Source organism: Oncorhynchus tshawytscha, linkage group LG01 (genome assembly GCF_018296145.1).
Source record: "Oncorhynchus tshawytscha isolate Ot180627B linkage group LG01, Otsh_v2.0, whole genome shotgun sequence".
Lineage (NCBI taxonomy): Eukaryota > Metazoa > Chordata > Actinopteri > Salmoniformes > Salmonidae > Oncorhynchus > Oncorhynchus tshawytscha.
Genome location: NC_056429.1, coordinates 44,280,244 through 44,304,393, shown reverse-complemented (window position 1 = coordinate 44,304,393; position 24,150 = coordinate 44,280,244). Strand labels below are relative to the sequence as shown.

Here is a 24,150-nt window from a genome sequence, read left to right as displayed (position 1 = left end):
TCTCATCACCGATGGCAACCGTTGACACGGCAGGCTAACCTTTAAAACTTCTTCGGGCTAGGCCAGTGGGACACCTGTCGACAACTTCCTGTGAAATTGGAGGGCCCACAATTCAAGTAAATAATCATAAAAATTATGGATATTAAACATTTAGGTACATACACGTGTCTTATATTGGTTAAAAGCTTAAATTCTTGTTAATCTAACTGCATTATCCTATTTACAATAGGCTTTACAGCGAAAGCATGCCATGCGATTGTTTGAGGATGGCGCCCCACGTCAACATATTTTTCCACAGGCACAGGCTTCATAAAATCACAAATAGCGATTAAATATTCACTTACTTTTTGAAAATCTTCCTCTGATTTGCAATCCAAAGGGTCCCAGCTATAACATGTAGTGTCATTTTGTGAGATAAAATCCTTCTTTATATCCCAAAAAGTCTGTTTAGTTGGCGCCATCGATTTGAGTAATCCACTCATTCAACATGCGGAGAAAGGAATTTAAAAAGCGACAGCTAAACTTTGTTAAAAAAAGTCAAAATATGTTTCTATATAATCCTCAGCTACCCTAAAATGTAATTAAACTATAATGTTTCATATGGAAAGAAGTATGTTCAATAGGAAAACGATATTAGCAGGTGCGCGTCCTCTTCGTACTGAGTCCCAGTACGAAAACTCAAAATTCTTCATTGTTTGGGAAGAAACAAGCCTGAAACTGTCACGCCCTGGTCTTAGTATTTTGTGTTTTTATATTTATTTGGTCAGGCCAGGGTGTGACATGGGTTTATTTTGTGTTGTGTTTTCGTATTGGGGTTTTAGTAGGCATTGGGATTGTGGCTGAGTAGGGGTGTCTAGCATAGTCTATGGCTGCCTTGAGGCGGTTCTCAATCAGAGTCAGGTGATTCTCGTTGTCTCTGATTGGGAACCATATTTAGGTAGCCTGGGTTTCACTGTGTGTTTTGTGGGTGATTGTTCCTGTCTCAGTGTGTTTGTATTTCACCAGACAGGCTGTATAGGTTTTCACATTTCCGTTTGTTGTTTTTGTATTGTTCGTTTTCATCTTTCATTAAACATGTATTGAACTAACCACGCTGCATTTTGGTCCGACTCTCCTTCGACGGAAGAAAGCCGTAACAGAATCACCCACCACACACGGACCAAGCAGCGTGGTGACAGGCAGCGACAGCAGAGACAGCGAAAGGAGGAATGGACATGGGAAGACGTTTTGGATGGCAAAGGTTGTTACACTTGGGAGGAGATACTGGCTGGAAGAGATCGCCTCCCATGGGAACAGGTGGAGGCACTTAGGAGAGCAGAGGCAGCCGGAGATAGGAGCCGATGATACAAGGGAACACGGTTGGCAAGGAAACCCGAAAGTCAGCCCCCAAAACATTTTTGGGGGGGGGCTCAGGGAGAGTGTGGCAGAGTCAGGGTTCAGACCTGAGCCAACTCCCCCTGTTTATCGTGAGGAGCAGCGATCGAAGGACTTCTGGACTTGGGAGGAAATATTGGACGGAAAAGGACCCTGGGCACAGCCTGGTGAATATCGACGCCCCAAAGAAGAACTGGAGGCGGCGAAAGCGGAGAGGCGCTGGTATGAAGAGGCAGCACGGCGACGCGGATGGAAGCCCGAGAGTCAGCCCCAAAAATGTATTGGGGGGGGGGCTCACAGGGACTATGGCTACGCCAGGTAAGAGACCTGCGCTAACTTCCTGTGCTTACCGGGGGGCTAAAGAGACCGGGCAGGCACCGTGTTATGCTGTGGAGCGCACGGTGTCTCCAGTGCGGGTGCATAGCCCGGTGCGGTACATACCAGCTCTTCGTATTGGCCGGGCTAGAGTGGGCATCGAGCCAGGTAAGGTTGGGCAGGCTCGGTGCTCAAGAGCTCCAGTGCGCCTGCACGTCCGGTCTATCCAGTGCCACCTCCACACACCAGTCCTCCGGTGGCAGCTCCCCGCACCAGGCTTCCTGTGCATGTCCTCTACCCAGTGCCAGCACCACGCACCAGGCCTTCAGTGCGCCTCGCCTGTTCAGCGCAGCCAGAGCCTTCCTCCTCTACAGCACTGCCGGAGCCTCCTGCCTGTTCAGCGCAGCCAGAGCCTTCCTCCTCTACAGGGCTGTTGGAGTCTCCTGCCTGTTCAGCGCAGCCAGAGCTGCCAGCCTGCATGGAGCAGCCTGAGCTGCCAATCTGCATGGAGCAGCCAGAGCTGCCAGTCTGCATGGAGCAGCCAGAGCTGCCAGTCTGCATGGAGCAGCCAGAGCTGCCAGTCTGCATGGAGCAGCCGGAGCTGCCAGTCTGCATGGAGCAGCCAGAGCTGCCAGCCTGCATGGAGCAGCCTGAGCTGCCAATCTGCATGGAGCAGCCAGAGCTGCCAGTCTGCATGGAGCAGCCAGAGCTGCCAGTCTGCATGGAGCAGCCAGAGCTGCCAGTCTGCATGGAGCAGCCAGAGCTGCCAGTCTGCATGGAGCAACCAGATCCGCCAGTCAGCCAGGATCCACCAGTCAGCCAGGATCTTCCAGATCCGCCAGTCAGCCAGGATCCGCCAATCAGCCAGGATCTGCCAGAGCCTACTACCTGCCTGAGTTTCCTCTCAGTACTGGGCTTCCTCTCAGTACTGGGCTTCCTCTCAGTACTGGGCTTCCCCTCAGTGCTGAGCTTCCCCTCAGTGCTGAGCTTCCCCTCAGTGCTGAGCTTCCCCTCAGTGCTGAGCTTCCCCTCTATGCTGAGCTTCCCCTCAGTCCCGAGCTACCCCTCAGTCCCGAGCTACCCCTCAGTCCCGAGCTACCCCTCAGTCCCGAGCTTCCCCTCAGTCCCGAGCTTCCCCTCAGTCCCGAGCTTCCCCTCAGTCCCGAGCTTCCCCTCAGTCCCGAGCTTCCCCTCAGTCCCGAGCCTCTACCTCAGTCCCGAGCTGCCCCTCAGTCCAGTGGGGTCCTTGGTGAGGGTTATTAGGCCTAGGTCGGCGGCGAGGTTCGCCAATCAAAGGACGCGTTACAGGGGGACTAAGACTTGGTTGGAGTGGGGTCCACATCCCGAGCCGGAGCCGCCACCGTGGACAGACGCCCACCTGGACCCTCCCCTATGGGTTTTAGTGTGCGGCCGGGAGTCCGCACCTTGGAGGGGGTGGTTCTGTCACGCCCTGGTCTTAGTATTTTGTGTTTTTATATTTATTTGGTCAGGCCAGGGTGTGATAAATGGCGAATGGCACTCAGACGTAAGTACATTCATGATTTTTTTCTTCAAACAGACTTTTTCCACATTTTGTTAAGTTACAGCATTCTAAAATGTATTAAATGTTTTTTTTTCCTCATCAATCTACACACACTACCCCATAATGACAAAGCGAAAACAGTTTTTTAGAAATGTTTTACATTGACATAAGTATTCGGACCCTTTACTGAGTACTTTGTTGAAGCACCTTTGGCAGCGATTACAGCCTCAAGTCTTCTTGTGCATAACACTACAAGCTTGGCACACCTGTATTTGGGGAGTCTCTCCAATTCTTCTCTGCAGATCCTCTCAACCTCTGTCAGGTTGGAGGGGGAGTGTTGCTGCACAACTATTTTCAGGTCTCTTAACAGATGTTCGATCAGGTTCAAATCCGGGCTCTGGCTGGGCCACCCAAGTACATTCAGAAACATGTCCCGAAGCCACTGCTGTTGTCTTGGCTGTGTGCTTAGGGTCGTTGTTCTTTTGGTGAACCTTCACCCCAGTCTGTGTCCCTGAGTGCTCTGGAGCAGGTTTTCATCAAGGATCTCTCTGTACTTTCCTCCATTCATCTTTGCCTCGATAGTGACTAGTCTCACAGTGATGCTGAAAAACATCCCCACAGCATGATGTTACCACCACCATGCTTCACCGTAGGGATGGTGCCAGGGTTCTTCCAAATGTGATGCTTGGCATTCAGACCAAAGAGTTGAATCTTGGTTTCATCAGACCAGAGAATCTTGTTACTCATGGTCTGGGAGTCCTTTAGGTGCCATTTGGCAAACTCAAAGCGGGCTGTCATGTGCCTTTTACTGAAGAGTGGCTTCTGTCCGGCTGCTCAACCATAATGGCCTGATTGGTGGAGTTCTGCAGAGATTGTAGTCCTTCTGGAAGGTTCTCTCATCTCCACAGAGGAACTCTAGAGCTCTGTCAGAGTGACCATCGAGTTCTTGGCCACCAAGGCCCTTTTCCCGCGATTGCTCAGTTTGGCCGGGCGGCAAGCTCTAGGAGGGGTCTTGGTGGTTCCAAACTTCTTCGATTTAAGAATGATGGAGGCCATTCTGTTCTTGGGGACTTTCAATGTTGCATAAATGTTTTTGTACCCTTCCCCAGATCTGTGCCTCAACACAATCCTGTCTCGGAGCCATACGGACAATTCCTTTGACCTCATTTCTTGTTTTTTTTTCTCTGACATGCACTGTCAACTGTGGGACTTCATATAGACAGTTGTGTGCCTTTCCAAATCATGTCCAATCAATTGAATTTACCACAGGTGGACCAATCAAGTTTTTAGAAACATCTCAAGGATGATCAATGGAAACAGGATGCACCTGAGCAAAATAAAAAACAACCACATTCCTCAGTTCAGAGGTCCTTAACCAACATTCTGACTTGCCCGAAAGGCACTAATGCATGCAACTGTAGGGTATTCTGAAGATTGTTCCATAATTGAGATGCGAATTAACTTAAAGCCATTTTACCTAAATCTGTAATGACAGAAGGAATTTCAAGTTAGCCATCCTTGTGACAGTATGGTGTCTCATACTTCTTTCTATAGGTTAGATACATATATATATTTTAAATGCATTCAATCATCATTTATATCATACACATTTATTAAAGATAGAGAAATAAACTGAAATCCATCCCCCTGTATCAATACTTGGTGGAAGTACCTTTGACAGCCATTGTGAAACAAAAAAAGAAAGAAAGTCTCAACCAACTTTGTAGACCTGAGGAATCATGTATACTGTACATTCTTCTTGGCTCATGCTCTGTAAAGTTGGTTGGGTATTGTTGAATCTTCATATATTTACATGAGGATTTAATCAGAACTGAGTCTAGGGCACTTGGGGGCATTCACCTTCATATTGGTGAGCCACACCAGTGTAGATTTGACCTTGTGCTTATTGTTCTGCTGAAAGTTGATTTTTTTTTTCTCTCCCAGTGTCAGGTCTCAAGCAGAGGCTAAAACAATTGTCCAGAAACAGAAGGGGTTCAAACTGTAGAACCCAGTTCCTACATGTGAATATAAAAATGTATTTTATCAAACAAAACTATGCTACATTTTATCTCTGGGACCCTCAGGATGACCAATCAGAGCAAGGTTACTGAAGGTAAGTACATTATTTACCTCAGAGGTAAATGTATCAAACCAGTTGCCATGATAAATGTTTTTGTTGTTGTTGTGCACTCTCCTCAAACCATTAGCATGGTATTTTTTTCACTGTAATAGCTACTGTAAATTGGACAGTGCGGTTAGATTAACAAGAATGTAAACTTTAAGCTTTCTGCACACAAGACATGTATGTCTATGTCCTGGAAAGTTGGCTGTTTCTTACAACGTCATTCTAGTCACATTAGCGCAAGTTAGCAACAAACGTCCCGGTATAGGGACACAAATCCCTTAGAGGTTTTAATGCATATAAGGAGCAAAATTGGATCCTGCTTTGAATTCCAGGTCCAATAAAACTAATGGGCTTCATATAACCTTTATTATTGAAGACACGGGTAATGCTAATGTTCTGTTGTTATTTCAGACATGTATGCAACATCTCAAGTCATCTGGCTATTCAAACACAAAAACAGGTCTCCAACTTCCATTTAGAAACTCAAATATATTCAAATGCTACTGAGAGCGATGTTACAACCCAGTGTTCTCAATGTTAAAACAATAGCAAAAGTTACGCAACTATTAACACAGCCATCCCACTTGGCACACCCTGGTTGAACCGACGATGTTTCCACCAGGGGCACAACTTTCACTGGGGATGCGGGAACCCCCCACATTCTGAAATTGCACCCCCCAAAAAGGCCAGTTTTATTGCTTCTTAATCAGAACAGCAGTGTTCAGCTGTGCTAACATCATTGCAAAAGGGTTTTCTAATGATCAATTAGCCTTTTAAAATGATAAACTTGGATTAGCTGACACTACGTGCTTGGGACACAGGAGTGATGGTTGCTGATAATGTGCCTCTATAGGTACGCCTATGTAGATATTCCAATAAAAATCAGCCGTTTCCAGCTACAATAGTAATTTACAACATTAACAATGTCTACACTGTATTTCTGATCAATTTGATGTTATTTTAATGGACAGAAATGTTGCTTTTCTTTCAAAAACAAGGACATTTCTAAGTGGGCCCAAACTTTTGAACGGTAGTGGACATTCACCTCTGCCAGCTTCTGCCAGTTTTCAGCACCATAGCATGTATTGTAGCATTTATGCTATCGCTAAATATACTATGGAGATGTCCAGAGTCCTTCATTTGCATAACATTCAAAGATTTACATTACCACATATGCATAATGTATCATTACATTCCCAACTATAAGCTCAACATTCGTGTAAATCAATACCCAAAGATTTACATAAATAGAGGGCTCAGGAGACAACAGCATACAAGGAAAGTATGTGCCATGGCTGTGGCATCACAAACCCTTACGGCTGAATCTCAAATGGCACCCTATTCCCCATACAGTGCACTACTTTTGTCCAGAGCCCTATACACTGTAGCTATGGGACATAGGGTCCCATTTGAGACCCAGGGGACCTAACACAGCAGCCAGAGAGTCACACATAGCCTGGGGTCAGACAGAGTCACGTTGGGGGTCATGGGGATGGAGGTAGTAGTGGCACACGGGCTTCAGTTACAGTTTGCGTTTCAGAGCCCTGTTCTGGGGCCAGAATGAGGTAGAGAAGGACTAAAATGAGGTCATAATACAGATCAAGAAGTATATACCAAGTCAAATGTATGATTTCCTTGGAATACACACGGAACACCTAAATTGTTCCAATGGTTTCATTCCAGTTCCATTCATTGGTATTTCCATGTGGCTCTCTCTGAGTGAGTAGCAATACAGTACTCGTCTACTACGTCCTTTAAAGCCCAGTGTGGTCAAAAATTTGATTTTCCTGTGTTTTATATATATTTCCATACTATGAGGTTGGAGTAATACTGTGAAATTGTAAAAAATTATGATAATGCCCTTTTAGTGTAAGAGCGGTTTTAAAAGATTGGCTGAAATTTCAGCCTGTTTTGTTGGGATGGAGTTTTGGCCTGCCTGGTGTCAACACCCGGTGGTAAATTAGTCAATAGACCAATAAGAAAGAGTTCCAATCCTCTCTGCCAATAACAGCTTGTTTTCAGTTTTTCCCTCCCCACTCAGACCACTCCCAGACAGTCCTAGCAAATTCTTTCTTGAGAATTGGCTATTGGCTAAGAAGATATATATATATATATATATTTTTTTTTTAAACTATTTTAATTGAAAACAATCACAGTAAGGTACTTAATTGTTACCCAAATATGATTTGATATTGAGATAAAAATGGCTTTATTAGACCTTAAAGCTGCAATATGTAACTTTTTGGGTGACCAGATTCACATGGAAATGTTAGTTATAGATCTGTCATTCTCATTGAAAGCAAGTTTAAGAAGCATTCGATTTATGTTATATTTCTATGCTTCCAATTCTTAAGTTTCGTTTTTGCGTCTTTTACTTTCGGTTTTGTATACCAGCTTCAAACAGCTGAAAATAACAAAAACAAATGTTATTGAAAATATTTTTCACACGGGTTTAGATGATACAATGATTCTCTACACTGCTTTCTTTGTCACATAAACTGAAATTAGACAAACTATTAGAATTTTAGCAACCAGGAAATGGCAGAGCGATTTCTGCATATTGCACGTGTAAGACTAATGACATCACTGGCTAATAATCCCTCTCCATCTTGTTCTAGGTTCCAGCCAGGATCCTCTTCCAGGATCCTGTGTGTCCTAGGCTTCTGTTCCTCACTGCCCAGGGACATATGGCCAGCTGATGGAGCTCCCAGACAGCTGCATGTCCCTGATGAGGGTCTCGATGGGCATCTTGCCCACCAGGCGCATGAAGAACAGCTGGGAGATGAGATTAGCGGGCACGGCCCTGAGAGCAGGCAGGCGGAGGAGAAGACGTCCGAAGCGCTGTGGCTGACCCGGGTACTGCATCCTCTCATACTCCGTCAGAGCCACCTGGGCCTTCTCCTGCAGAGACTCCACATGGACGGGGTCTGTCAAACCACACGCATCTAAAGAGGACAAACCAGGACACACAGACAGACTTAAGCATGGACTTAAGGTCAATCAGAAGTGCAGAAATGGTCAGCACTATAGTGCAGAACAGAGGCAGGAGCAACAGTAATGGAAGAGAATATGACTTCTCAAACAACTTGAGATCAATGAGACATGCTGATTGAAAGGTCAGTTGTGCTTCTGCAGAGGTGTAGGTCAATATTTATCACATGGACAGAGATGTAACACTTTAAAAAGCTGTTCATATGAGAAATATTTACCTACAGACTGAACTTTACATCAGCATGACTAATGTTGTCTAGATTTGAATACTAATAATGGGTTTTCTGGGAGTTAACGGAACACTCATTCTAAAGCTATGAGCCTGGGCCTATATCCCACTTTCTCTCATATTCTCGCTTTCTAATCTGAGCACAAGCAAGAGTTATAATTCTTGCTAGGAATCAATTCAGCAATAGTATTCCTAGGGATTGTGTATAGTGAGGCACTGCAGTATATCAGTATTTCTAGTAAATTGGGGGACATTTTGAAAACGGAGCCAAAAGAACCCGGCCAGAGTGACTCACTATGAACATTAAAACCAGCAGAGTAGCAGCCTGTTAGGACTAGGTGTTGTATTTCTCAGGTGTAAGGGTTTTGGTTTGGACCAGAGAGCGACGACCGACCAGTACACTGACCTGGAGAGAAAAGGGTGATGGCCTTGAGGCAGCTGTACTCTACTGAGTCCACTTGGAGCCGGGTCAGCTTGTCCACCTGGTCCTGGAACAACCTCACCTGGTCCATGAAGGACACCACCCTCTCCGCTGACATGGGCTGTGAGTGGAAGCCGGCCGCGGCCAGCAAAGGAGCCATGTGTAGCGGCAGGGCGGACTGGGCTGCATTCAGGGTGAACAGCTCGCTCCAGCTCAGCCTCAACAGAGCCACCTGATCAGTGACAGGCAGCTCAGGGAAGAAGGGGATGTTCCTGGCCCACTCAATGGTGCTGAAGAGGAGGCGTGCCGCCAGCTCGCAGAGGTTGTCGATGCCCATGACGGAGCCTCCTCCAGCACCATGCATCTGCTGCTGGCCGTACTGGGATCCGTAGCGGATGCTGGGGTAGGGCTCGGCGTGGAGCAGCTGGGAGATTAGCTCTGACATGGGCTGGCCGTTGAAGAATTCGCCCCCTACTGGCCCGGTACCGCCACCTCCGCCGACCAGAGAAGTGGGACTGATGCCTGGGTGGGATGGAGGGATACGTCCACGCTGGACTGCTGGAGGGAAGAGAGAGAGGGCGGAGAGGGGAAGAGGGGGAGAGAAAGGGCTTTGTAGAGGTTGTAGAGGCTAATGCAAAAGACGCTGGCAAGCTAACGTTCAGCATTGAACATAACAGGTGTTTGTTGATGGAAAAGTATGCTGACTCTAGCCCTTTAACGCCAAATGTTACATACACGTAACAGTGTATTTAAACACCTGGTAACGTGTCTGTACGCAATCAAAACATCAAATAACACCAGTCTCTTCTAGATGAAATCCTAATAGATACTTTTGACACTATCTAGTGGCCGATCATTGTAATTACCAAACCGGAAATCGTCACTCTAAATGGCACGCCTCTGCATCTTGTCAACATGGCAGTTCTGCTCCCCCGAAACGGTCTCGTAAAAGGTGAGTTTCTGAAATTCAATGCATGCAAAATGCTCATTAGATGTCCAGAGATGCTTGAGTGAACTTTCTAAGAACAATATTCAATTTCGGCAAAGTATAGAACACTCGAAAAAGTCACTTTGCATATATGTAACATTGGGCGTTAATTAAGTGCTGCAAACCACACATTTTAGCAGTGGTATATTGGCCATATATCACAATCCCCAGAGGTGCCTTATTGCTATTATAAACTGGTTACCAACATAATTAGAGCAGTAAAAATAAATGTTTTGTCATACACGTAGTATACGGTCTGTTATACCACAGCTGTCAGCCAATCAGCATTCAGGGCTCGAACGACCCAGTTCATAATGCTTTATATACAATGACATTGTTTGTACATCACGTAAAATAATGAAACCTTACATCCAGAGTCTGGATATCTTTATTAAACATATATTTGAGTGATAACTGCCTAGAGGCCCAATTTGCATGTTCAAAAAAGTGAACCAACTGCCCATCTCCACAGTAATATATATATAATAGACACCAATTAGAGTCGGGAGTTTTGAATACTGGAGCTAGCGTTCGCATGATATGCAATGTATTTTCAAACTGGTTGAACTATGTCCATTTTCTCAAAAGGTTTGTTTGTGTGTTAATATTTGCATGGAGTGAACAGTATGTATATACTCTGGCTGGCAGTATTTCATACATGAAACGCATGGACTTTTTGCAATGCAGAAATAATGACACACTGAAGATAAGCAACTTGTGCAATATACTGTATTTGATGATGCTTTTATTACTTGTGTTTCAGAAATAACAAGTTAGATTTCATGATGAATGTTTACATTTACTGCAAGCTGTTCACAATGCAGAAATACATATAGTTGAAACTGTGGAATTTGCACCCCTTTCTGCCCAATGTTACGTATACACTGTATATACAAAAGTATGCGGACACCCCTTCAAAGTAGTGGATTCGGCTATTTCAGCCACACTCATTGCTGACAGGTGTATAAAATAGAGCACACGGCCATGCAATCTCCATGGACAAACATTGTCAGTAGAATGGCCTGTACTGAAGAGCTCAGTGACTTTCAACGTGGCACCGTCATTGGATGACACCTTTCCAACAAGTCAGTTCGTCAAATTTCTGCCCTGCTAGAGCTGCCCCGGTCAACTGTAAGTGCTGTTATTGTGAAGTGGAAATGTCTAGGAGCAACAAACGGCCCAGCCGCGAAGTGGTAGGACACACAAACTCACACAACGGGATTGCTGAAGCATGTAGCGTGTAGAAATCGTCTGTCTTCTGTTGCAACACTCACTACCGGGTTCCAAACTGCCTCTGGAAGCAACGTCAGCACAAGAAAACTGTTCGTCGTGAGCTTCATGAAATGAGTTCCCATGGCCGAGCAGCCGCACACAAGCCTAAGATCACCATGCGCAATGCCAAGCGTCGGCTGAAGTGGTGTAAGCTTGCCGCCATTGGACTCTGGAGCAGTGGAAACGCGTTCTCTGGAGTGATGAATCACGCTTCACCATCTGGCAGTCCAATGGACGAATCTGGATTTGGCGGATGCCAGGAGAAAGCTACCTGCCCTAATGCATAGTATCAACTGTAAAGTTTGGTGGTGAAGGAATAATGGTCTGGGGCTGTTTTTCACAGTTTGGGTAAGGCCCCTTAGTTCCAGTGAAGGAAAATCTTAATGCTACAGCATACAATGACATTCTAGACAATTCTGTGCTTCCAACTTTGTGGCAACATTTTGGGGAAGTCCCATACAGAAATGGTTTGCTGAGATCAGTGTGGAAGAACTTGACTGGCCTGCACAGAGCCCTAGCCTCAACCCCATCGAACACCTAACTTCTAATCGGCCAACATCAGTGCCCAACCTCACTAATGCTCTTGTTGCTGAATGGAAGCAAGTTTCCGCAGCAATGTTCCAACATCTAGTGGAAAGCCTTCACAGAAGAGTAGAGGCTGTTATAGCAGCAAAGGGGGGACCAACTGGTCCATGTCTTGGCAAGGCAACAATGTCACATTGTTGATAGCAGAAACTGTCAGGTACCAGTGCTTTGCTTACTCTGTCTAACAACTAGTTAGCTGGATATTGATTTCTTTCAGCCTCCGCTGCTGTGAATTATTCCACGTTTCAGACAATGTCATTCCATTTCACTGCTAGCCTGGACAGTCTGTTATTGCTATACTCAACTTGTAGTCTTGCTAAACTAGTTCAATACAGGGTCTGTCAAACTACCAAGGCTAGGCTGTGGTTAGCTGTGTCTGACTTGTCATTGAAGTATTATTGACTACAAACAGTCTGGAAGTAAAGTAGACCACTACTATCCCTGGTGAACAGTGACCTGTTACCCGGCGAAGGTGATCCAAGCTTTTCCAGGTCATGAGGAAACACTGTGGCCAGGCTGCGTCAGTGCTGTCATTGGGTCAGATCCCTGCATGACTATCCTTGCTGAATATAGCTCTGGGCTGTTGCCAGCTCAATGCAGAATAAATATGACACCTAGGAGTGGCTGGCTGGCTGGCTGGCTGCCTGGGTTATCCAACCTATGTACTGCCTGGGAAATGCCTCTGACACAACAGGCAGAATGATACGTACTACGTAGCAGGGGTACTTAGAGTAGGGGTCAGACAGAGGGAAAATAAGGATAGAGTTCAACTGGATTTACAAATACTATAGCTACATGAATGAAACATGTTTAAATTCAAAATAATAATTAGGTGGGTGCTTATATTTGTCCTAAACACATGTGTGAATTGGAAATGACCATGACCCCACTCACCCTCAGTGAGTTGGGCCAGGATCTGCCATTATCAACAGCAACCCTGTGCCTTGCTCAAGGGCACATTGACATATTTTTCACCTTGTTAACTCTGGGATTTGAACTTGCAACCTTTCGGTTCCTAGCCCAATGCTATAATGCTCTAACCGCTAAGCTACCTGACAAACCGATATTTGAAACTCTTTTCCTCACCCCTAAACACATTTTAAAATCGAGCTTGCTGTAGTTTACAGCTTAAATATGTAAATAATTTGGCCAACTGACAGAATTGTGAAATGTCAGCTCTGTTTATCATGGCAGGGGCATGTTTTTGTAGAACGAACTTGTGCTGCTGTCCGTTATGGTATATGGAACATTGGATTGGCAGTATCTCTACCTCTGCTTTAGGCATCGTCTGAGTGTCAGAGATGTTGTGCAACAGATAAGATAGGATAGTTACCTTCTTTGCGCATGCCAACACTTAAGCATTTCTTCAGCCGGCAGTATTGGCACTGGTTGCGGTGATGCTGGTCTATCTGGCATTCTCGATTCGACCTGCACAACAGAACATTAGACAGAATGTATTATCCTGATCTCTCTTTCTCTCTCATGAATTAATAGTCTTAGAGTGGCTGCTCTGGCTGTGTGAAAGGAGCCATTGGCTGGAACATAAATAAATGGTTTTGTGGAGTGCAGAATACAAATGCTTCTCTGTATAGGTATGTATAGCTGTATAGGTCTGTAAAGCTTTGAAATATATCTTCCTGTCCTGTAAGATTCACAACTTATGAAACAGATTGAGAGCACTGTAACTACTATGTACACTGTGCAGTAATGGATAAACAGTTTTGATTGAATATGGCCCTTAGATAACGATAAACAGGCTCACATTCCTCAGAAGTGTGATATGGTAGTACTGTAAGAAATTTTACTAACTGTACAGTAGGTGGCAGTGGGAAATGCACATTTGTTTGGTTCTGATACAAAATAAGTCTGTTCGCCATGTGTATATTATACACCTGAAAATCTTTTTATTTTTTAACTTGAGATAAAGCTGTAACACAACCTAACACAAAGAGGACTCCCCAAGGGAAATATTATCTAACAAGTTACAGGGTCTGTAAGCATGCTGTACATATACTGTATGACCACCAAGAATAGGACTTTTAGGGATCCATTACAGTAGCCTATTAACACAGTAACCTTTGACATTAAATTGTGTGTTTCTTAGACTGCCTTTTTGAAATTGTTGTTTTTCACATTAACGTATTTTCTTGATATTTTACGGAGCGGCTTCACCGACCTGCAGGAGTAGTTGAGGTTCCTTCTGATGCTCCTCTTGAAGAAGCTCTTGCAGCCCTCGCAGGTGAACACCCCGTAGTGTTTCCCACTGGACTTGTCCCCACACACCACGCAGTTCACCACGCATGCCTTGTCCTCGTCTCCCTCCTCCACATCACTCCCGGCCTGGGGTGAGCCCTCCTCTTCATCCCCACGCAGGTAAGCCTTCTCCCCCCCCAGTCCGTTGGTCTCTCCATTAGGGTTGCCCCATCCCCTGATCACCATGGCCATATCCGAAAGACACGGCTGACACACACAAAGAGGTATTGGTTTTTATTCAGCTTCCAAGCAAAACTGACAGCGTTATGAAAAGTCTAAACAACTGAAACTGCACATGTTCCAGACTCCTTCTCTTGACCTCTTTCCCCTTCTGTCTCCGTCAAATGACCCGGAGATCCCTTTCACTCCTCTATTTTTCTACCGCGGTGCTGTCCTCCGACCTCTCACTCTCTTGTTCTTCTCCTTCACTCCTCTGTTTTTCCTGTGACCCCTAGACAATGGCTCCTCCTGAAAGTTCTGACACAACAAGCAGTTCAGATTTCAGGAGGGAGAAAAGGGTGCAGCCTGCCCTTTCACAGGAAACAATAAATTACACTTATAGGCTCATGCTCTCGCTCGCTCTTTCTCCGTCTCTGTCACTTCCGCCACACTAGGAGGAGGGTCTATGAGGGGTAAAATAGGACCCCCCCCTCTTCATTTGTCTCTCCTCTCCTCTCCTTACACCACGCTACTTTCTCCCTGGACAAGCAGGGAGGAGCGAAGGAGAAGACCAGAAAGAAAAGGACTGCTCTCCTTCAAACTGCCCGACTTACTTTACCCTACTTACAAACTAGTCGGACCAGTTCTGGGCTGTGTGTAGAAAGTGTTATCAATCAATCTTACAGGCAGCAGCACCGTTATAGCTTGGCAAGAAGGAGCTCGAATTGGTGTCAACAATTTCTTATACGTATGTACCACAAGCAGATATTCAGAAAATCTTGGAAATGAAATGTTGTCATTCAACCCCATAGAAGGTTGAGTCCCAAAAACATTTATAAATAGCACTTTTTTTGTTTCATTAGCTTGGCAGCACTATTCTATCCCCCCAGACAGACAGCCAATAGTCAGAGATGACAGACAAGCCAGGGAACAACCACACTGAATCTAAAGGCTCACTATTTACAACAAAGATTTTAAATAGATCATGATAAAGTCACGCACAGCTCCCTCTGGTCCTGCTAGTCTGTACAAGTTCAAAGTGCAGTGGCGTCCTCTCTCTTGCTCTCTTCCGTGCTCTGTTGCTTGTTGTGAAACAGCGTCTGCTTCTTGCTCCTCTCCTGCTCCCAGGGATCTGTGGCTTCAATAGTTCAAACGACCAGAAGAAAAAAACAGAGTGGAGAAATAGAGACGTCCCCTCTCTCTATTAGCCCTGAGACAGAATGGGAGCTCCCCTTAGCAAGCCTCCCCTTTTCCCTCTGTTTCTGTTTCTCTCCCTCCCTTGTTTTGTCAGTGCTTGTCCATCCAGCAGTAATGGCTTCAGAGGCCTAAGCTTCTCTGCATTCCCGTATGCACAGTCACAGTGTCACGCCCTGGCCTTAGTTATCTTTGTTTTCTTTATTATTTTGGTTAGGCCAGGGTGTGACATGGGTGATTTATGTGTTTTACCTTGTCTAGGGGTTTTTGTAGATTTATGGGGTTGTGTTCTTTTAGGTGTCTAGGTAAGTCTATGGTTGCCTGGATTGGATCTCAATCAGAGGCAGGTGTTTATCATTGTCTCTGATTGGGAGCCATATTTAGGCAGCCATATTCTTTGGGTATTTTGTGGGTGATTGTTTCCTGTGTCAGTGTTTGTGCCACACGGGACTGTTTTCGGTTTTCACGTTTCTTGTTTTGTAGTTGTGTTCATGTTTCATGTCTCTTATTAAAGGACCATGAACTATAACCACGCTGCGTTTTGGTCCGCCTCTCCTTCCCAGGAAGAAAGCCGTGACACACAATGTACAATTGCATTTTTAAAAATTGTTTTGTCCCCTTTTTCCTCTGGCCCCGGCTTGAATAAATTAGGCAAACCAGCAGAGGAAAAACACTGTCACAGACAATAGTAATACCTAGCTGTTGCTCGGACAATAGTAATACCTAGCTCTCTCTCTCGCGCTCATTTAGTTAGTTCACTTCCCATTTCTTCCAAAGCTACCAACTGTATGGTTAAAAAAGGTTTGCATTGTCAGGTGAAGGTCTCCTGAAGAAGAGAGGAGAACAAGGACCCTGCAGCCAAGGAGTCAGAACCTCACAGCCTTCATATTACAGAACAACCTGACAGCCTTCATGTTACATATATATTTGGACCAGCATTCTATGGTCCAACAATATAGAGTATGCATTGTTTTATTAGTCAATGGCTTGAACGACAATCTGGTCTTGCATGATTTCTTTGGAAAAGGGGTCTGTATGCAAATACAACTAAATTTCATTTGAATTTTGATAAGAGGAAAACAGTTATAATTTGCCTCATCTTTAAAGGAAGAGTCACTTTGGCATATAATGTACATTGAGGTGTAGCATGAAGTGACTTTAACCCATATAACCCACACAAGTCACAGCTAACGTCCCTGTGCTACGGATAGCTCTTTTGTTTTGATAGGAGGTTATCAGCGGCAAACCTAAGCTGTGTTAAACTGAATTAATGCCCTTTCATTTAAGGCCATGAGTGTGTGCTTTTTGTTGGTGTATGTTTTAATCTTTTGAGATCATGGGGAATAGAAAAGATATGTACACTGCTTGTTTCTCTAGATTCCCAGGAGCTTTGGGGTGGCTGTTTGTAAGAGGAGTGAGTGGGAGTGAGTGTGTACTTACCTCTGTTGTCTTTTTGCAAGAGAATGTGTGCATGTGTTCATGCACTAATGTGTGTGACTCTGCGTGTGTGTATGCACTCGCGTGTGAATGTGTTCAAGTGCTTGTGCGCTCATGTGTGCGTCTGTGTCTGTGAGTCCCTTGCTCTTTGAACTGTAGATCAGGAATGCAGCTGCTCTGCATGGAGTCTGCTGACGCAGGGTCTGTATATTCTCAACACAGCCAGAAGCCCAATAAAGAGTGGAGAAGTGGGGCGCACAGATACAGCATGCAGTAACTGTCCCTAAGCCTATCAGCCTCCACTATGTTAACCTGATCCCTATATGTCAAACACACACACACACACACACACCTTAAAGCAGGCTACGCCTGAAATAGACAGATGGGGTGAAAATCGGTATCCAAAAGAACAAACGTCTTAATCAAGCAGTTCTGTATTTGATGCAGGTCTGGTATTTTGACCATGCTAGTGAATGTGTTGATGGTGTAAAGGAATTTGGCCAGTTGGTTTAAAGTTGAACCCTGTTTGTGACTGACTCTCTGGCTGGGTGAACAGCAGTGCATGACTCCCAGCACCGCTCGACCCATTCGTGTCACTAACCTTTGGCCCACAACTCATTCTCTCTCTCGCTCTCTATCTCTCTGTCTCGTCCATCTCTAAATTCAGTAATTATATAATTCTCTATTTCCATCCTGCTCTCATTATCTCCTTTTCTCATTCTCTCCTTTCCTATATCTGTCTTTCTCTCCTTTCATGATCTTTCTCCTCACGCATTCTCTCCCTCTCTTTATTCATTGTCACTCTCTCAGTGCTGTGATGCCTTTTGACCTTAGTTGAATGACGGCGCAGCATAAAATAAACAGGCCAGTGGAACCTGCCTCAGAAAAACATCTGCTGGGGGGCAAGACATAACACACAACGCTTTGAGTCCAATCAATATTCACCCCATTCTCTCCTCCCCAAGACCTGCTGTAGGTTGGTGGGAAACTACACATTTGGTGCATTTGTCATTTAAACTAGTGTCTCTCTGTAGGTTGTCAATAATGGAATGTTGGACGAGAGGGGTCGGTGGGTGTGTGTGTGGTCTTGTTCTTCTATCCTTGTGAGGACCTGAAATCCCCAAAAGTCCCCACAAGGATAGCAAAACAAGGAAATGTCCTTGTCCCCACGAGGACAAAGGGTATTTTAAACTTAGGAGGTTTAGGGTTAGAACTAGGGTTAGGGGTTAGGCTTAGGGGTTAAAGGGATACTTCTGGATTGTTTACCTACTTTCCGAGAATCAGATGAACTTGTGGATACCATTTTTATGCCTCTGTGTCAAGTATGAAGGAAGTTAGAGGTAGTTTCGTGAGTCAATGCTAACTGCAGTGTAATGACATTATATTTTTGCTAAGGTATTGTCTGGTCCATTGCATTGCTCAGAACTAGGGGGGATAGATTTATATCTAGTCACACCAAACTCTCATGTCAGTAATACTGTAGTACTAAATACATAGTTAATTAGAAGTTGATCATTACTACTATGTTTTCAATTATATTTTGTTCAAGAAATCACAAATCAAGTGTTTTACATTTAACCATACAATTATAGATTTATATAATTTTTTTTTGAACACATTAAACAGCATTGTAACAGAAGACAATGCTATATACAGACATTCCTGTTGAAATAACATTGAATCATCATCTTCTAATATTACACAATGAGCTTTCCGTGTTAAGACTAAGCATTACCATAACCCATAACACTGAGTCAGACAACAATTTTGACCACGGTATCCATCTCCAATCTCCTGTTAAATCTCCATTTCCCGTTTGTTGTTCACTAGTTACTGTGGATGGATGGAGTGGATGGCGAGACAGAGGAGTGGTTGGTTGAGGACAGGCAGACAGAGGTCCTAACGGGTCTAATTAAGACATCTCAGAGTTAGACTAATGGGATTATCAGCCATACAGAGCAGCCCAGCAGCCAGAAACTACGCCCCTCCATGGCCTTCACCTTGCTATACCAGAGTCCCATAATCCTCGCTTTACAGAGAGGCGCTGGCCTTATCTGAGACCATATCTGGGACCATCTGGGACCTTGCCACACTGGCCTTATCTGGGACCTGACATGATCAGGGCTTTGGCCGGGTCTCAAATGGCACCCTATTCCCTATATAGTGCACTGCTTAGAGCCATAGGGTTCTGGTCGAAAGTAGTGCACTATATAGGGAATAGGGTACCATTTGGAATGCACTTGCTTAAAAGACTGAACAGGAAATCTAATGTAGGTTGTAGACCTAAACCCCACAAAGCAACTTGCTGTTGTAGCCTGCCCTGTGTATCTTGTGAGACCCATTTGTGACTGTCATGACGGTGGCCATTATGTGTCTGACTCTGAACAGCCACGTGTGTGATTGTGTTGTGTGTGGAGATGCCTGGGTCCCCATATCTTTCTGGGCTCAGTGATGATGGGATCATTTAGCTGTTGGTAACCTGTATTGCTGGGTGTCATTACATGAGTGGGTGAGAGCACATAGCAGATGTGATGCGTTGTTTTAATAGGAGGTCAGATCTGATTTTTAAGAGAAAAGAGAAAAATGTCCCTCTCGTACCCCTCTATAGGGCTCTACCCTGTCAATCTGTGGAGTGGTGTCATCACAACACTAGTCAGTGTAGTGTTGTGTGACACAAGTAGCCTTACAGGGGAGAGGGGAAGAATAGAAAGGGTGCAAGTGAGAGAGATAAAGTGGGATAGAGGGGTGAGCTCATGCCTCTGAGGAAGAAAGGAGTGGGGCACAGCCTCTAATCTCTTCATACACCTTATTCAAATTAGAAACGGATGCAAAAAGTAAATAAGGTGACCTTAAACCCTAGGGTCACTGCACTCTGTGTGTGCATTAGTGTGTGTGTGATTGACAGCCTTTGCCATTTTTTTTAACCTTTTTATTTTAACTAGGCAAGTCAGTTAAGAACAAATTCTTAGTTTCAATGACGACCTAGGAACAGTGGGTTAACTGCCTTGTTCAGGGGCAGAACGACAGCATGAACGACAGCAACGTCAGCATGATTTCATTCCAAATCAAGGGGATAAGTCATTCAATAATCCAACACTGTAATTTTGAAACATTCCAGAAATGAAAAGATGTTATCAGAGAGAAGATGCTCAACCCTATCACCCAACAGCTTTCTTGATACTGAGGAATCCGACATTACTATAATGAAATAAGCCTGACGGTTCCCTTCACATCATAGTTACTGCAACAACGCCATAGACATCGAGAGTGAGTAAGAGTGAGTGCATCAATATATCCTTTCCCCTTCTTGTGACGTCTTTGCCAAGAAAGCAGAGTCAACCAGAGGTTAGAACCTTCCCGTTGGATTGAAACCCTTTGACGAGCATGAGGCACACCACAGCGAGAACGAAAGAGAGGAGGCGAAATAGAATCATAATTATATCATCTGTTATAATGGCATTTATTTTAACAATGGCCATAATGACCAAGAGAGACCCAAGGAGAAGGGAGCAGGGCAGCAGACCTGTCCTGATAACTTTTGCTGCCACAAAGTGCAAGCCCAGGCAAGAGTCAGGGTGACAGGTGCTTACCTTCTATTCTGGCCCCAATGAACCCTCCAGTCAGAGGCTTTTACAACAGCCAGGCAGTGCTGTGACCTGGTGGGTGTGACACTAAACCCTTGCCTTAACCTCCTGACCACTGATCACAGCTGCAGCCGGCCGGTTGCCTAGGACAGGGCAGAGGGGTAGAGAGGATTAGGGCGAGGGAGGGAGAGAGAGAAGGGAGGGGGAAGAAGGAGGGGTGAGAGAATGGAAGGACAGAGAGTTTGAAGATGGAGGAAGAGAGCAAAAAGGAAAAAGAGAGAATGAAAGAAAGGAAGAGGGGAAAAGAGAAAGATTGTGAAATTAAAAAAAGACAAACTGGCAAGCCACCCATGTGAAAAAAAAATACTATAGTGTACTAAAACTGTAGTATTACTATATGTACAATGCATTCAGAAAGTATTCAGACCCCTTGACTTTATCTACATTTTGTTACGTTACAGCCTTATTCTAAAATGTATTTTAAAAAAAGAATAATCCCTCATCAATCTACACACACTGCAAAAACCGGTTTAGAACTTTTTGCAAATGTAAAAATATATATATATATATATCACAAATATTACGTAACAATTCAGACCTTTTACTCAGACATTTGTCAGCGATTACAGACTCAATTCTTCTTGGGTATGACGCTTGTAGCGTCATACCCAAGATCCTCTCAAGCTGTGTCAGGTTGGATGGGGAACGCTGCTGCATTGCTATTTTCAAGTCTCTACAGAGATGTTTGATCGGGTTCAAGTCCGGGCTCTGGCTGGGCCACTTAAGGACATTCATAGATTTGTACCAAAGCCATTCCTGCGTTGTCTTGGCTGTGTGCTTAGGGTTGTTGTCCTGTTGGAAGTTGAACCTTCGCCCCAGTCTGAGGTCCTGAGCGCTCTGGAGCAGGTTTTAATCAAGGATCTCTCTGTAAGTTGCTCTGTTCATATTTTCGTCGATCCTGACTGGTCTCCCAGTCCTTGCCACTGAAAAACATTAAAACGGCATGATGCCTCCACCAGCATACTTCACCGTAGGGATGGTGCCAGGTTTCCTCCAGACGTGAAGCTTGGCATTTAGGCCAAAGAGTTAAATCTTGGTTTCATCAGACAAGAATACTGTTTATCATGGTCTGAGAGTCCTTTAGGTGTCTTTTGGCAAACTACAAGTGGGCTGTCATGTGCCTTTTTTTATTTATTTTATTTTATTTTACCTTTATTTAACCAGGTAGGCAAGTTGAGAACAAGTTCTCATTTACAATTGCGACCTGGCCAAGATAAAGCAAAGCAGTTCGACAGATACAACGACACAGAGTTACACATGGAGTAAAACAAACATACAGTCAATAATACAGTATAAACAAGTCTATATACAATGTGAGCAAATGAGGTGAGAAGGGAGGTAAAGGCAAAAAAGGCCATGGTGGCAAAGTAAATACAATATAGCAAGTAAAACACTGGAATGGTAGTTTTGCAATGGAAGAATGTGCAAAGTAGAAATAAAAATAATGGGGTGCAAAGGAGCAAAATAAATAAATTAATTAAATACAGTTGGGAAAGAGGTAGTTGTTTGGGCTAAATTATAGGTGGGCTATGTATAGGTGCAGTAATCTGTGAGCTGCTCTGACAGTTGGTGCTTAAAGCTAGTGAGGGAGATAAGTGTTTCCAGTTTCAGAGATTTTTGTAGTTCGTTCCAGTCATTGGCAGCAGAGAACTGGAAGGAGAGGCGGCCAAAGAAAGAATTGGTTTTGGGGGTGACTGGAGAGATATACCTGCTGGAGCGTGTGCTACAGGTGGGAGATGCTATGGTGACCAGCGAGCTGAGATAAGGGGGACTTTACCTAGCAGGGTCTTGTAGATGACATGGAGCCAGTGGGTTTGGCGACGAGTATGAAGCGAGGGCCAGCCAACGAGAGCGTACAGGTCGCAATGGTGGGTAGTATATGGGGCTTTGGTGACAAAACGGATTGCACTGTGATAGACTGCATCCAATTTGTTGAGTAGGGTATTGGAGGCTATTTTGTAAATGACATCGCCAAAGTCGAGGATTGGTAGGATGGTCAGTTTTACAAGGGTATGTTTGGCAGCATGAGTGAAGGATGCTTTGTTGCGAAATAGGAAGCCAATTCTAGATTTAACTTTGGATTGGAGATGTTTGATATGGGTCTGGAAGGAGAGTTTACAGTCTAACCAGACACCTAAGTATTTGTAGTCCACGTATTCTAAGTCAGAGCCGTCCAGAGTAGTGATGTTGGACAGGCGGGTAGGTGCAGGTAGCGATCGGTTGAAGAGCATGCATTTAGTTTTACTTGTATTTAAGAGCAATTGGAGGCCACGGAAGGAGAGTTGTATGGCATTGAAGCTTGCCTGGAGGGTTGTTAACACAGTGTCCAAAGAAGGGCCGGAAGTATACAGAATGGTGTCGTCTGCGTAGAGGTGGATCAGAGACTCACCAGCAGCAAGAGCGACCTCATTGATGTATACAGAGAAGAGAGTCGGTCCAAGAATTGAACCCTGTGGCACCCCCATAGAGACTGCCAGAGGTCCGGACAGCAGACCCTCCGATTTGACACACTGAACTCTATCAGAGAAGTAGTTGGTGAACCAGGCGAGGCAATCATTTGAGAAACCAAGGCTGTCGAGTCTGCCGATGAGGATGTGGTGATTGACAGAGTCAAAAGCCTTGGCCAGATCAATGAATACGGCTGCACAGTAATGTTTCTTATCGATGGCGGTTAAGATATCATTTAGGACCTTGAGCGTGGCTGAGGTGCACCCATGACCAGCTCTGAAACCAGATTGCATAGCAGAGAAGGTATGGTGAGATTCGAAATGGTCTGTAATCTGTTTGTTGACTTGGCTTTCGAAGAACTTAGAAAGGCACGGTAGGATAGATATAGGTCTGTAGCAGTTTGGGTCAAGAGTGTCCCCCCCTTTGAAGAGGGGGATGACCGCAGCTGCTTTCCAATCTTTGGGAATCTCAGACGACACGAAAGAGAGGTTGAACAGGCTAGTAATAGGGGTGGCAACAATTTCGGCAGATAATTTTAGAAAGAAAGGGTCCAGATTGTCTAGCCCGGCTGATTTGTAGGGGTCCAGATTTTGCAGCTCTTTCAGAACATCAGCTGAATGGATTTGGGAGAAGGAGAAATGGGGAAGGCTTGGGCGAGTTGCTGTTGGGGATGCAGTGCTGTTGACCGGGGTAGGAGTAGCCAGGTGGAAAGCATGGCCAGCCGTAGAAAAATGCTTATTGAAATTCTCAATTATGGTGGATTTATCAGTGGTGACAGTGTTTCCTATCTTCAGTGCAGTGGGCAGCTGGGAGGAGGTGTTCTTATTCTCCATGGACTTTACAGTGTCCCAGAACTTTTTTGAGTTAGTGTTGCAGGAAGCAAATTTCTGCTTGAAAAAGCTAGCCTTGGCTTTTCTAACTGCCTGTGTATAATGGTTTCTAGCTTCCCTGAACAGCTGCATATCACGGGGCTGTTCGATGCTAATGCAGAACGCCATAGGATGTTTTTGTGTTGGTTAAGGGCAGTCAGGTCTGGGGAGAACCAAGGGCTATATCTGTTCCTGGTTCTAAATTTCTTGAATGGGGCATGTTTATTTAAGATGGTTAGGAAGGCATTTTTTTAAATATCCAGGCATCCTCTACTGACGGGATGAGATCAATATCCTTCCAGGATACCCCGGCCAGGTCGATTA

The 24,150-nt window shown here is 44.8% G+C and overlaps 1 protein-coding gene and 1 long non-coding RNA gene across 3 annotated transcripts in view; one reads left to right on the top strand and one right to left on the bottom strand.

The window, feature by feature from the left end:
• Positions 1-7,536: 7,536 nt before the first annotated feature.
• LOC112251053 (nuclear receptor subfamily 2 group F member 6) lies at positions 7,537-15,479 on the bottom strand. 2 transcript variants are annotated; one of them, XM_024421733.2, is made up of 4 exons: positions 13,999-15,479; positions 13,156-13,250; positions 8,963-9,532; positions 7,537-8,281 (listed from the first exon to the last, which is right to left on the bottom strand). In XM_024421733.2, exons 1-4 carry the CDS (start codon positions 14,265-14,267, stop codon positions 8,007-8,009), a joined length of 1,209 nt encoding a protein of 402 aa, XP_024277501.1. In that variant the 5' UTR covers positions 14,268-15,479; the 3' UTR covers positions 7,537-8,006. The 2 variants fall into 2 exon arrangements, with proteins under 2 accessions (XP_024277501.1, XP_024277493.1); XM_024421725.2 differs by having other exon boundaries at positions 7,538-8,281; positions 8,963-9,535; positions 13,999-15,476.
• The window catches only part of LOC112251065, a 26,451-nt gene continuing 16,378 nt past the window's right edge, over positions 14,078-24,150 (top strand). Inside the window, exon 1 of the long non-coding RNA XR_002953608.2 lies at positions 14,078-14,195. This is a non-coding gene — a long non-coding RNA (uncharacterized LOC112251065). The remainder of the gene's footprint in view (positions 14,196-24,150) is intronic.

What these genes read in the sequence shown, in the direction of transcription:
- LOC112251053 (XM_024421725.2), bottom strand. Translation starts at nt 14,267, where the DNA reads ATGGCCATGGTGATCAGGGGATGGGGCAACCCTAATGGAGAGACCAAC. An exon ending in AACCTCAACTACTCCTGCAG is followed by an intron (nt 13,251 to 13,998) that starts GTCGGTGAAGCC and finishes TCTGTTGTGCAG; the next exon opens with GTCGAATCGAGAATGCCAGA. An exon ending in TGTTGGCATGCGCAAAGAAG is followed by an intron (nt 9,536 to 13,155) that starts GTAACTATCCTA and finishes TCTTCCCTCCAG; the next exon opens with CAGTCCAGCGTGGACGTATC.